At 55.1% G+C, this 12,113-nt stretch overlaps 1 protein-coding gene across 7 annotated transcripts; it reads right to left on the reverse strand.

The window, feature by feature from the left end:
- Window positions 1-587: 587 nt before the first annotated feature.
- FOXRED1 (FAD dependent oxidoreductase domain containing 1) lies at window positions 588-11,958 on the reverse strand. Of its 7 annotated transcripts, XR_013442545.1 has the most exons (13): window positions 11,840-11,958; window positions 9,624-9,844; window positions 8,370-8,480; window positions 7,966-8,084; window positions 6,768-6,862; window positions 6,385-6,486; window positions 5,947-6,023; window positions 5,601-5,761; window positions 5,343-5,472; window positions 4,778-4,882; window positions 4,296-4,554; window positions 2,520-2,651; window positions 588-828 (listed from the first exon to the last, which is right to left on the reverse strand). XR_013442545.1 is itself a non-coding variant. In XM_036099281.2 (11 exons), the coding sequence occupies exons 1-11, from the start codon at window positions 11,922-11,924 to the stop codon at window positions 4,300-4,302; spliced, it is 1,461 nt and encodes a 486-aa protein (XP_035955174.1). In that variant the 5' UTR covers window positions 11,925-11,958; the 3' UTR covers window positions 3,855-4,299. The 7 variants fall into 7 exon arrangements, 6 of the variants coding, with proteins under 6 accessions (XP_035955174.1, XP_077914906.1, XP_035955176.1 ...); XM_036099281.2 differs by lacking the exons at window positions 588-828; window positions 2,520-2,651 and having other exon boundaries at window positions 3,855-4,554; XM_078058780.1 differs by lacking the exons at window positions 588-828; window positions 2,520-2,651 and having other exon boundaries at window positions 3,855-4,554; window positions 9,772-9,844; window positions 11,840-11,900.
- Window positions 11,959-12,113: the final 155 nt, after the last annotated feature.

Below are 12,113 nucleotides of genomic sequence, written 5' to 3' on the forward strand. Positions count from 1 at the left end.
AGGCGGTCCCCCCGGGCAGACGTGCCGCAGGGATGCGGCCAGTCCGGGAGGCACGGCCGGGACGCAGGGGTCCCACAGTCCCACCCCCACCGCGGGGACCCCGCCCCCGCCCCCGCCGAGGGCTCACCTGCGCGTGGGTCAAATAAAATCTGAAAAAAAAAAAAAAAAATTTATTTATTTATTTGACAGAGGTCCGCGGTGCGGACCGCGGGGCTGGCTCGGGCTCCCGCGCGGTGCCGGCCGCCCCCGGCGAGGGGAAGTGCGGCGCGCAGGCCCGGGCAGATGGCCGCCCGGCTCTCCGGCTCCCCCGGAAGCGGCGAGGCGGCCCGGCCCGCGGCCCCTCCTCCCCGGCCGGCGCCCTGAGCCTGCAAGGCCCTCCGGCGGCCGGCCGCCCGGCCGCCCCGCCTGGAAAGCGCGCCTCCTCGGTGCTCCCCCTCGCCGCCCCGCCCCCGGGGCCCTGGGAGCCTCCGGAGCCGGCAAACCCGCAGAAACTTGGAGAAGAGTCGGTGCTCCCGCGTCCCCCGAAACCTACGCGCACAGCCTGAAGCCTCGGCTTTGTTCTGTGTCGGGGAGAAGGAAAGAAACCCTTGTTCCATTCATTTAATTCTCTTAACGACCTGCAAGGCCAGCCATTGTACCTTTTTTCTTTTTCTACGGTTAAAGTGGAGGGGCGCCTGGGTGGCTGAATCGGTTAAGTCTCCCACTATTGATTTCTGCTCAGGTCGTGATCTCGGGGTCCTGAGGTCCACCCTGGGTGCGGCTCTGCTCAGCGTGGAGCCTGCTCAAGATTCTCTCTCCCTCTCCCTCTACTCCTCCCCCATGCGCGGCCTGGGGCGGGGGGGGGGGGGGCGGAGTAAGAAAGAAAAGAAAAAAAAAAAGTGGAGATTTAAGGACTTGTCCAAAGTCCACATGGCAGGTGGTAGCGGGGCTCTCAACCGCAGAAATGGGGCGGGGCGGGGGTTGAGGGGGGACACCAACTGAGGCCGGTGTTGGAAGCTGATGCCACACCCCGCGCTTCCCTGCTGCACAAAAGTGATGAGCAAGACATTGGCTGAGCCCTGGGTTAAAGTGCAGGATTTCTTTACCTGCCCGCTTGCTGATGAGCTTTGTGAAGCACCAGGACGGGGTGGGGGGTGGAGGGTGGAGGGAAGACAACACGTATCCTTTTCCCGACTTGTTTCAGCGTAGTAGAAATACCAGTATCTTCCTGAGCAGTGTTCCATGGCATGCCAGTTTGGGAAACATTCCTCCCAAATGCTGGACGATGCAGCTAGTTTAATAGGACTGATGGAAGATTCATGATTCATGATCTCCCTTTCAGTCTGATTTCCTACGTTTCTCACCAGCCAGCAGAGCGAATTAGTGGCTAATCCTGGGAGGCAGTGTGGTCTCGGACTGTACACGAGGGCTCTGGAGCGGCTCTGGAGCAAGACCGCTGGGGTTCACATCCAGAGCTCATCACTTACTAGCCCTCTGACCCTGGGGAAGTATGTGGCCTGTCTCGGTTCACTTCACTCGTGGTCAGATGACAGTACCTGGTTCCCAGTGTTGCGGGGAGGAGTAGGTGAGATGAAGTAGGTAGGAAGTACAGGAAGGGTTTCTTTGACCCTTTATCCAACACACCTCTGCTTTGCCGGGCCGGGTGCTTGACCTCCGCTGTTCCCTCCACCCACCGTGCGCTCCCTTTCCCAGCTGTGCTCTTCCGGCGCCCCCTTCTGGCAAGGCTCCTTTCTACGGCTTTCTTAACTCTGCCCGACCCACCTCTTTCCTCACCAGCCCTGTACCACCCTGTTGTTTGGAGTTGAGCCAGGGCTCCCCTCCGGCTCCAGCGCAGGGCACAGGCACTCAGGGAAGCCTGGCTGAGAGCGGGTGGAGGGCACGCATGGCGACAGCTCAGTGTTGGGGCAAAGGTGAAGGAGGCTTGGACTGAGAGGGAAGACAGATGGCAGGGTAAGTGCTCTCCTACGAGGCCTCATTAATGCATTCTTAATAAATGAGTACAGTGTTTGTCATCTTGAAGTAGCTTCAGGGTGAGGAGCCAGATGAAGGCCATTTTCCTTCTGACCCACAGAGGGGGGTAGCTACTGAAGGCAGGGTGAGTGAATACTGGGCACCTGACGAGGCTAGCTTACAGGGTTATCACGGATGTTGGGCTTGGCCTGAGTTGTCCCTAGCCCATGCCCCTGGCAAGTTCCTTCCTGTCTTTCAGCACCCGAGGCTCTTCCTCTTTTGCTCGCCTCATCAGTCCTGGCTCTTCCCCAGCCCAGGGGCTTCTCCTGTTACCTCACGGGGCAGCGCCACTCCCCTGTCCCCAGTCCGCCCTCCCTCACACAGCTGATAATCAGTCAGGCCCATCTTTTCCCTTCTTCTCCCCAAAGGCTGCTTTTGAGGGGGAATGAACGTTTTACTAACTGTCTCTACTCCCATTCACTTCTCCCTTCTGAACAACTGTCACCTTGGACCCCACCGAGGTACATTTCTTCCCAGAACCGCTCTCCGTGGGGGCCCCACCGACCTACCTGGTACTGATCCAGCCTGCGAGCATGCATGGATATCGCGGACCACTCCTAGGTTCCTGGGACACCTCCCGCTCCTGGCTTTTCTCCTGCCTCTCTGGCCACCTCTTCGGTTTCCTCTCCTTTCGTTCATCCCTTAAAATGACAGTGGGGTCACCCCCGGCTTCCCCCCTTGGCCCCCTACTCTTCTCCCCTTGTGGGGGGATGCCATTCTCTTCCATGGTATCCGTATCTCTACAGCCTAGATCATCCTGAGTGCCCAGCAGTACCTTCAACTCCCAGCTAGACAGCTCTACCCGATGTCCTTGTACGCACCCTTGACTCAACATGTCCCAGACTGTACCACTCATCTTGTCCCTCACCCTGCTCCTCCCTGGTGTTCCTCACCTCTGTGAAAGGCAAGACATACATCTAGCTGTCCAAGCCAAAAACCTGAGTCTTACTTGACCCCGTTTCTCGTGACTACTGTCACTTCTTGGACACACATGCTTCTTGCCCTGCCAGTGCAGGCCCCGCTGTCTGCCCTGTGGACTGCAGTGACAGCCTCCCATCTGCCCTCCTGCTTTGACATCATAGTCTATTCGCCACAAGGCAGTCAGGGTGATTTTTCTAAAAGGAAAATCGGAGCATGTCGCTTCTCTACTTGAAAGCCCACAGAACACAACCCAAGCGCCACAGCATGGCTCTTTGGCTCCTGGCCCTGCCCTGATTCTTACTGCCTCTGTTCCTTCCCTCCATGATCTCACCTGGACAAATCTCTTATTGTCCCTTGAATCTTACTAACCCTTGGTCCCGGGCATTTGTATATGGTTTTCCTGAAGTCTGCAATCACCCCCGTCCTCGCTCTCCTCCCCGCTTCCCCTCTGTGCATTCACTTCGTTAAACTGCTCGTCCTGTAGGTTCAGCTCAGAGGACAACTTCCCTGAGAAGCTTCATGGAGAAACACCCAGGTGAGACGAGGTGTCCGTGACCTGTGCTTATTCCCGGCACTATGGGGACGCACTACATCTGACCTGGGCCGAAGGGCAGGGCAGAGATAAGAACACTCCCGTGAGGACATACGGAATGGCTGACTGCTGTATATCCCTAATATGCAGCCCTGGGCCTGGCCAAGAGCTGCAGCTGAACAAATAGTGAATAAATGAATGAAGCCTTCCCTACATTCTACAACCAAACCCTGCAGGGACTCAGGAAGAGGAGGCATTCGTGTGCAAACAAGATGCCTATAAGGAGGACTTCAGAATGTTCCCGGGAGGAGAAGGCCATGCTCCTCCCAGCCTGGTGTGAAAGGCTAGTGGGTGCTCCAGGAGGTGAAAGTAGAAGGGACAGAGGCCTGGATGGAAGAAGTAATCACATTTTATTGACTGATGAAAAAGGTAAACAATCACTAAATCTGGGCCAGGCTGCCGTGCAATGCCCCCTGCCTGGGCTCTGCTGGAGCCTGGCAAAGAGAGGCAGAGGCAATCTTTCTGGGTCAGTACCAGAAGAAGCCAGTCTTGGGGCACGTGCTCAGGTATTCCGCCCAGCTGCACTACCTTGGTGGGCGGCCTTGGCCTGGGCCAGAGATCAGTCCTGGGGTCTCACCCCATCATTCTCTGTTGGCCTGGGCCTAAGGCACAGTGCCTCTCAAAGCCTACAGTCGGCCTGCCTGCCCAGCCCCACGGGGACAGGAGATGGAGGAGAGCCTGGCTTGGTGCTGGGGAGGAAGCCACAGTGAGGAGGATGTGAATGTGAGCCAAGGGTCACGGATGGGGCAGCGGGGCCCAGGGAAGAGCTTACAGGCTCAGATGATGTTGTGCTCCTGGACCTTCTCTCCCAAGTAAAAGCGGTTGAAGTGGAAGGGGCTCAGGTTGATAGTCTGGAAGTGGCCATCCAGCACCATCTCTGCCACAGCTCGCCCCACGGCAGGGGCCTGCTGGAGCCCATGGCCACTGAAGCCCGTGGCAAAGTACATGTTGACGACGAGTGGGTGGGGACCCACCACACCATTCTGGTCGAAGGTGTTGTAGTCGTAATAGCCAGCCCAAGCACTCCGAACCTGCAGGTGGACAGGACGCTGGGGTTCCCAGGAAAGTGCCGACACGTGCCACCCTCACTCCTGCCCAGGGGTCAGACGCAGCAGCGTCTCCCAGCTGCTGAGGGGTCGATGGGATGTGTCCCTAGACCACGAGTCCTTAGCAGCTGTGAGGTGGAGAGCGTGTGGCAGTGGTCAGGCTCCCAAGGGGCCCGAGGTGCTCCAGGCTCATGTGCCTCCTAGTTACCTTCAGAGTCTCAAAGGCTGGTACCCTCTGGGCCAAATGGGGCCACACCTTGTCCTGGAAGAAATCATGGTCCACTTCCAGGTTCCCTGGGTCCGGTTCCTCCTCCTGCAGTGAGAGGTGGGGACATAACTTATGCTCCCTGGGATACGAGGGCTGACCCAGACCTCGCCGACCCTTTACTCAATCCCCTCAGTAGGTGGGGGGCAGGGAGGAAAGATCCCACTTCAAACCCAGAGGGGCTGGAACATCAGTAACAGTGCTGGGCCCTCCAAAGAGCCTGACTCTTTTTCTTTTTCTTTTTTTTTTTTTTTAAAGATTTTATTTATTATTTATCTGAGAGAGAGAGGGAGCGAGTGAAAGAGAACAAGCAGGAGGGAGAGGGAGAAGCAGACTCCTCCCCGAGCAGGAAGCCCGACACGGGGCTCGAGCTCACGACCCTGGGATCCTGACCTGAGCTAAAGGCAAAGGCTTAACTGACTGAGCCCCGCAGGCGCCCCAAAGCCTGACTCTTTCATGACAGTTGGCCTACGTCTCCTGCCCAGCACCCCACCCCTGCCCAGCCTACCTCAGTGGGGCTACAGCTGCCCAGATAGTTGTTGCCCAGTCCTTCTCGGCGGAAATAGACTCCACTGGCATCTACGACGAATGGGGTCTCCAGGCCCGGTCCCTGGGGGCAGTGCCACAGGTACACGTACCTGCCACGACCGGCGGGTTAGAAGACGGTGGGAAGAGCACGCCCCCGCCGCTCCCGACCGCATTTAACAAACTCTTACACGGTTTCTGTCCCCCTCCCCAACCTCCCAGCCGCCCCGAGGGGAGCTACCTTTTCCTCCGCTCCACGGGTAGCTTGGTGCCCTGCAGGGTGCCAGGCGGCCCCTTCCCGACACCAGCCAGCTCCGCGATCTGGCCAGACCAGGCGCCCGCCGCGTTGATCACGAGGGCACATTCCACGGGCTGGTACTCCAGGCTGCGGTCTATCTTCACCTGCAGGCACCAAAGGGGGAGGGGAGGGAGGGCCTGGCCCACACACTGGGCACCATGAAAGGTACATTTCTTCCTGAGCCTTAATTTACCCAGACTGGAAGTGGGCAGAGAAAGATCAAAATGACAGTTGTTACCGGTCTTATCCCTCCGCTTTGGTAAGGAAGATGCATAGGCTGGGAACTTACATGGACTTCATGGATCCTTTTCAAAGTCACCTCTTCCCCACTTGTGGTCTCCATGTGGCTAGACGAAGAGACAAAACCTGCATGGGGGAAAAAAAAAAAAGAACTCCTGAGGCCTGAAGAGGGCAAGATTGGGATTCCATGGGTTTCACGAGGAAAGTGAGCTGGAAGGCGGGGGCTTTCCCACAGAGATGGGGTAACCAGGACGAACTTGGCCGAACATGGTGTGCACACCTCTCAGGAGCGTGCCGAGACCTTCAAGCACGTCGTAAGTCATGCAAAGAAGCCGAGTTAGGAGCTGGAGTCAGAATGGCCAGGGCCAGCCCTCAGGGAGAACCCCCTTTCCCACCAACTCTTGCTTAGCCCGTGAGTGAAGGTAAGACCCCATCCACGCCTGTGTGCTGGCTGGCGGAGGGAAGAAGCATGGGACCTCAGACTCACGTGTCACCTCTCCGTGGCAGAAGAGGACCCCCATGGACTGGACCTTCCGCCGAAGGCCCTGGAGCAGACACCAGGGGTCAAACCAACCTTCGTACTCCATCCCTGTGATCAGCAAGAGGACTCATAAGGCGGGATTAGGACCCTCCTCTCCTACTGGATTTCCCATGCCCCTGACTCCTCTTTAGGGCTCACAAGCCAGGGAAGGTCATGGTGCCCAAGTGCACCAGAGGCAAATCCTGTGGGAGGACAGAGAGCGAGCATGGCCCGGGGGGAGGCTCTGCCGGCCAGGGGGAAGCACTGCTTCTTGACGTGGCTAGAAGGTGCTGAGACTCCCAACCCGAGGCACCCCTCGACCCCTGAACCCCTTTGCAAGCAGGCCTCACCGTAAGATGCCAACGCCACACCCTCTGTGTTTATCCAGGGAAATTTGTTCCGAAGCTGCTCAGGAGACATCAGACAGACTTTGGCTCCTTCCTGCCTGAGAGAAATGCGCAACTGTGTGCAGGTGTGTTGGGCGGGGGTTGCAGAGAGGAAGTAGGGACCCCAACTCCACAAGTGGGGATCCTGCCTCATTTGTGTCACATCTCTGCCCCAAACTCCCCAAGTTTTCCTCCTTGCTAAGCGGGTCAAGACCAAGCCTCCTAGTCATGGCTCTTCAGCACCCGACCCCGCTTTCCTTTCCTACACCCCGGTATCTCCTTGGCCACACTAAACTCCCTGTCATCCCCTAACTATTCCCTGTCCTTTCACAACAGAGCAGGTCCCTTGGTTGCCTCCCCTTGTTCCCTTCCCTTCTGCCTAGAAGGGCCTTCCTGTCCACTTTCTAGTACAGCCCTGTCCACCAGCACAGCAATCTCCTATGGGACACTGTCCCCCAAAGACAGCAACACAGATCCTAAAAGAACACACTGGCAAGCCAGACTGCCTGGTTTGAATCCCAGCACCACCACTGACTAGCGCCTCGTGCCTCAGTTTACCCACATGTAAAATGGGGATGATTGGGTGGCTACATGAGTAAGTGCTGCATCTGGGACATTACCTGATGTCCCTTGCAAGTCTATTCGTTAAACACATGCACTCTTGTCCGACCATGAGACTCACTCAGAAAAGGGGCCGCCCAAACCGGCCTGCTGCCTGCATCTTTGTACGTGAGTCACACTCATTCATTCAGATTTTTGTCCATGTTTTGCCTACGGCTGCTTTTGTTTCAACTGCAGAGTTGAGTGACTGCCACAGAGTCCATATGACCCCAAAAGCCTAAAACGTTGGCTATCTGGCCCCTACAGGAAAAGTGTGCAGATTCCTGGGCTCTTCCCTAGACATTCTGGCTCATCAGGTGTGGGATTTTCCAGGTGGTTCTTAGGATCTGGCAAATTCAGGAACCACCGCGGCAGCATGTGGTCCACATCTGTGTGACAGCCCAGGGTCCCGGAGGTCTTGTCTGTGTTACCCGACAGACTGAGCTCCCGCACAGTCAAGACCTGTCTTCTCAACTCGCCCGCCCCAGCTGCTAAGTCAGCGTCGGAGCCTGCCGGGTGCGTGCAGCTGAGCAGCAGCCGGGTGGTCGTGCCGGGAACCCACCTCTGCACCTTCACGCTGCTCTCCATCACTGCAGCCCCCTTTTCCGAAGCCAGCAAGAGATAACCCGAGGGGCTGAACTGGATGTCCAGGGGAGGGTCATCGACTACAGCCAGGTACTCCTATATGCAAAAAAAGGAAAAAAAAAAAAAAAAAAAGACAACTCTTTAGAAGAAGTTGATTTAAAGAAGGGAGGGAGAGCTCTCCTGGCTTCCTCACCAACAGCTCCCGAGACTCGGGGAAGCCCTCCTCCTCTGGGTACCACCACCAGGGACAGAACTAGAGGTTCCAACTCCTACTTGCCTGAACTGCTTCTGCTCCCTGCTTCCCCTGGCCGGCTGGGTGGCTCCTCTCTCTGGGTTAAACGAGAGGTCACCACCCCAACCCCCAAGCCCCTTTGCACGTACATTGATGTTCCGCAGAAACTCAATTGAAAAGAGGGAGAGCTGGATGTTCTCAGGCACCGAGAACTGCTGACGAATCCCGCCCACAGACAGCGCGGTGGAGGCCTGGGAATACTGTGGAAAGACCAAAGTAGCTGAGGGCGGCCAGCATCCTGTCACACGTGAGCAGAATCCACTAACAGAAGCACCTACAAATAGAGGGGAGTCCTACTTGCAAGTTTGTAATCTAAGAGGAGTTGAGGGAGATAAACCCATATGCAAGTCAACCAGCACCCAAAGAGGGCAACTATTATTAAGAACCTTTTTTTTTCCTTAAGATTTTTTATTAGTTATTTGAGAGAGAGAGAGAGAAAGAGAGACAAAGAGCACGTGAGAGCGAGCACGAAGCAGTGGCGAGGGGGGGAGGGCAGAGGGAGAGGGAGAAGCAGGCCTCCCGCGGAGCAGGGAGCCCGATGCAGGGCTTGATCCCAGGACTCTGGGATCATGACCTGAGCCAAAGGCAGACGCTTAACCGACTGAGCCACCCAGGCGCCCCTAAAATCCTTCTTAGCAGATGTGCAGAGCAGAGAGAATCAATCATCTAAAAGGGCTGGGCACTGTGGCACAAAATGGGAATGGCCTGGAAGTCCAAGGGCAGGAAACTAACATTTCACCTACCCAACTGGAAAATAGAACTAGCAAGATTCCTGGTTAACTGGCAGTGGTTAAAATAGGAACAACTAGGGACGCCTGGGTGGCTCAGTCAGTTAAGCGTCTGCCTTTGGCTCAGGTCATAATCCCAGAGTCCTGGGATCGAGCCCCGCATCGGGCTCCCTGCTCTGCGGGGAGTCTGTTTCTCCCTCTCCCTCTGCCCCTCCCTCCCCACTTGTGTGCTCTCTCTCTTTCAAATAAATGAATAAAATCTTAGAAAATAAAATAGAACAACTGTGCAAAACCTCAGAAGTAATAGAATCTCGAAGGGGGGATGAGATAGCTGTTTGTGTTCATTACAGCTGGAATACAGTTTCTCTTTGCTGGACCTGTGGACGCCCAGAAGATCCAACATTGTGAAATTTGCTTTTAAAAGCAAAAACCTTACTGCCAAAGCCTCTAATTTGAGGGAGGAAGCACCTGGGACTATTTCTAAACAAGAGCCAAAGTACAGTCCCTTTGGACTTTGGACCCCCAAAGACTGAAGTCTTTCCTCCCCTCTGCTCCCCTTGCCCCTTAGTAAGAGTCCGTGCCCCACTCATGCCGCCGCCCTCCCCCAGACCTCACCGTGTGGTCCCGTTCCACCACCAGCACCCGAATGGCACCTTGTGGCTTCTCCAACCTCTTCAGCCAATAGGCCACGGACAAGCCAATCACCCCACCCCCCACAATCACCACATCCGAGTGTTCAGGGGGCAGGTAGCTGGTGTCGTACAGTGGATTCCAGGCCCCTCCAGGAAGGACTGACTGGATCTTCTTCTTAATCTCGGACACCTTTCCATTCTGGTCTGTGGGATGCAATTATAGGTCAGAAGGCCATACATTCTCTTTCCAGGTGGTAAGGGGTTAGAGGATCGGCACAGGAAAAGGTGGGCTAAGAGGACACTGAGCTGGCTGTCTCCGTGGCCCTCCCTTCTCATAAGGTCAGCTCGCACCCAGCAGTATTCCACAGCTTCACTATATGGTCTGTATGCCGTTCGGCTCTTTGCCTTCTCATGCATCGTGCCCAGCAATGCAAGATTCAACTTCTTAAAATGAACGCTCTGTACTCTCTCCCTAGGCCAGGTGACTTACACATGTTTATCTCCTGTGCAGACTGCTCTTTCCTCTGAGCCCCAGGCTCATATATTCAACTGCATTGTCCTCTCCTCTTGGATGTTCCAGGCTCCTGGACCAAGAGGTTCTGGCACACCCCAAGCTGCAGTGCCCTCTGAAGCATGATACTCTTTGAGTGGCATCTTATCCTGGCCATCCATCACCACCAGCAAAGCTACATTCATATCCCATCTATTGTCAAGTCCCGATGGCTTTGCCTCCTAAATATCTCCCCAATCTGTCCCTCCCCCAGTTTTTTCCCATCTCTGTTACCACCACCCTAGACCAAACCACCATAAGCTCTCACCTAGACTAATGCAAAAGCCTCCTAACTGTTCCCACTAATTCCCCTCTTGCCTGCCCAACTCTCCTGCATCACAGCTAGAATATTTTCTAAGCACTAATTTAATCACATACTGTCTTGCTTAAAACCTTCCAGTGGCTTTCCGTTACTCCAAGAATAAAAGTCCAACATCTTCAACACAGCCTATGAGACACTGCAGAGTCTGGCTCCTGTTTACCTTGTTCTCTCCCTACTCCCCCACTCCAGCTCCTTCCACACCTTGATGGTGCTTTATTTCATCCCACCACACGGAATCTACACAGGGGTTCTCTGTTTTGAAACTGTGTCCATTTCTTTGCCATTAACACCTTGCTTCCTTTCCCTTTCAGTTCAGTTATCATTTTCTCAGGAAAGGCTTTCCTGACCCCCTAACACTGTCAAAATCTCCTGTCACACTGTATCATTACCTCATGCAAGACATTTGCAATTTTGAGTTTATTTGTGATTGCTTCATACTGTACCATGCCTACCTTCTTCACCAATGAATCTCCAACCTAGCACAGAACCTGGCACATCGTAAGTGCCTTGAATAAATGAATCCTTTTGTCTTTCACACCTAACTCAAAAATCTCCAAGTCTTTTCACTGACTCCAATACAAAGTCCAAACTCTTCTCGGCAATGTTCAAAAAAAAAAAAATCTCCTTGATCTGGGCTTACCTTCCTTGTCCAAACTACATTTCCTATTTCTACACAAATGCTCTATCTACATGGCTTTTGCTAGTTCCTTGCACCAAACCAATACTTCTCTTCTCCTAACTTTTGCTCAGTTCCCCAGAACTTGGAAGACACACCGTCCTTGAATCAGTAAACAATTATCTTCAAGGCTGATCTCAGTTCCCACCTGCTCCATGTACCTCTCCAGTTACACTAGCTTCGGTGACTAGCAGTGCAGAGCATTTGTCCAAGTTGGGTTCTATCCAGTCTTGAACTGGTCTATTGAAGTCTTCCCTCTCCAGCTACACTCCAGGCACCTCCACAGGACATAGACCCTATCCTCTTTCCCTTCTTTCCTCCTTAACAGCCACACACTAGGCACAGCATCCTGCACGCTAGCAGGACTTAATGCACACCTATCTGTGCAACCAATCAATCAGGCTGGCTCTCTGCTATTCTGGCGGTAAGCTGAGGCTTAGAACGATCTGGCATTTGTCACCTGAGAAGCGCATCTTTGGGATCCATACATCTGCTCAGGCTTTACAAGATCTGGCAGGCAAGCTTACCCCCTTCTCCCAGCCGACCCCACTGTCTTTCCATCGTGGGCCGGGTCCCGAGTTCTGAAGGTCACATAGCTGGAGACTGGGGCCACCCAAGAACCACGATACCCTCCGCTGCCCTCAACTTTACCCAGAGTGGAGCCTCCTCTGTGTGTGCCTAGCCCCCGGCCCAAGCGGCCCCGGCCCAAGCATAACCGCAACGCCCTTCGCAGCATGGCCACTCTACGAACCGCCCCTTTGAGGCTCGCACCCTACCTCCTCCCTACGCCATGCCCATCCCGCCGTCACTGTTCCGCGCAGCAGGCCGTTCAGACGAGTGCGCCCATTGGCCAGCGGCCCTTTCAGGCCCCGCCCTTAAGCTCTATAGGCTGCAGTCCCCGAGAGCCCCACCCAGGCCCGCCCCC

The sequence above is a fragment of the Halichoerus grypus genome, chromosome 11 (genome assembly GCF_964656455.1).
Source record: "Halichoerus grypus chromosome 11, mHalGry1.hap1.1, whole genome shotgun sequence".
Lineage (NCBI taxonomy): Eukaryota > Metazoa > Chordata > Mammalia > Carnivora > Phocidae > Halichoerus > Halichoerus grypus.

Excerpts from the sequence above, each read along its gene's own strand:
- FOXRED1 (XM_036099281.2), bottom strand. The coding sequence starts at position 11,924 with ATGCTGCGAAGGGCGTTGCGGTTATGCTTGGGCCGGGGCCGCTTGGGC. Across the intron at positions 8,085-8,369 it reads AGTTTCTGCGGAACATCAAT|GAGTACCTGGCTGTAGTCGA; the intron begins GTACGTGCAAAG and ends TTTTGCATATAG. Across the intron at positions 5,473-5,600 it reads CCCGTGGAGCGGAGGAAAAG|GTACGTGTACCTGTGGCACT; the intron begins GTAGCTCCCCTC and ends CGGTCGTGGCAG.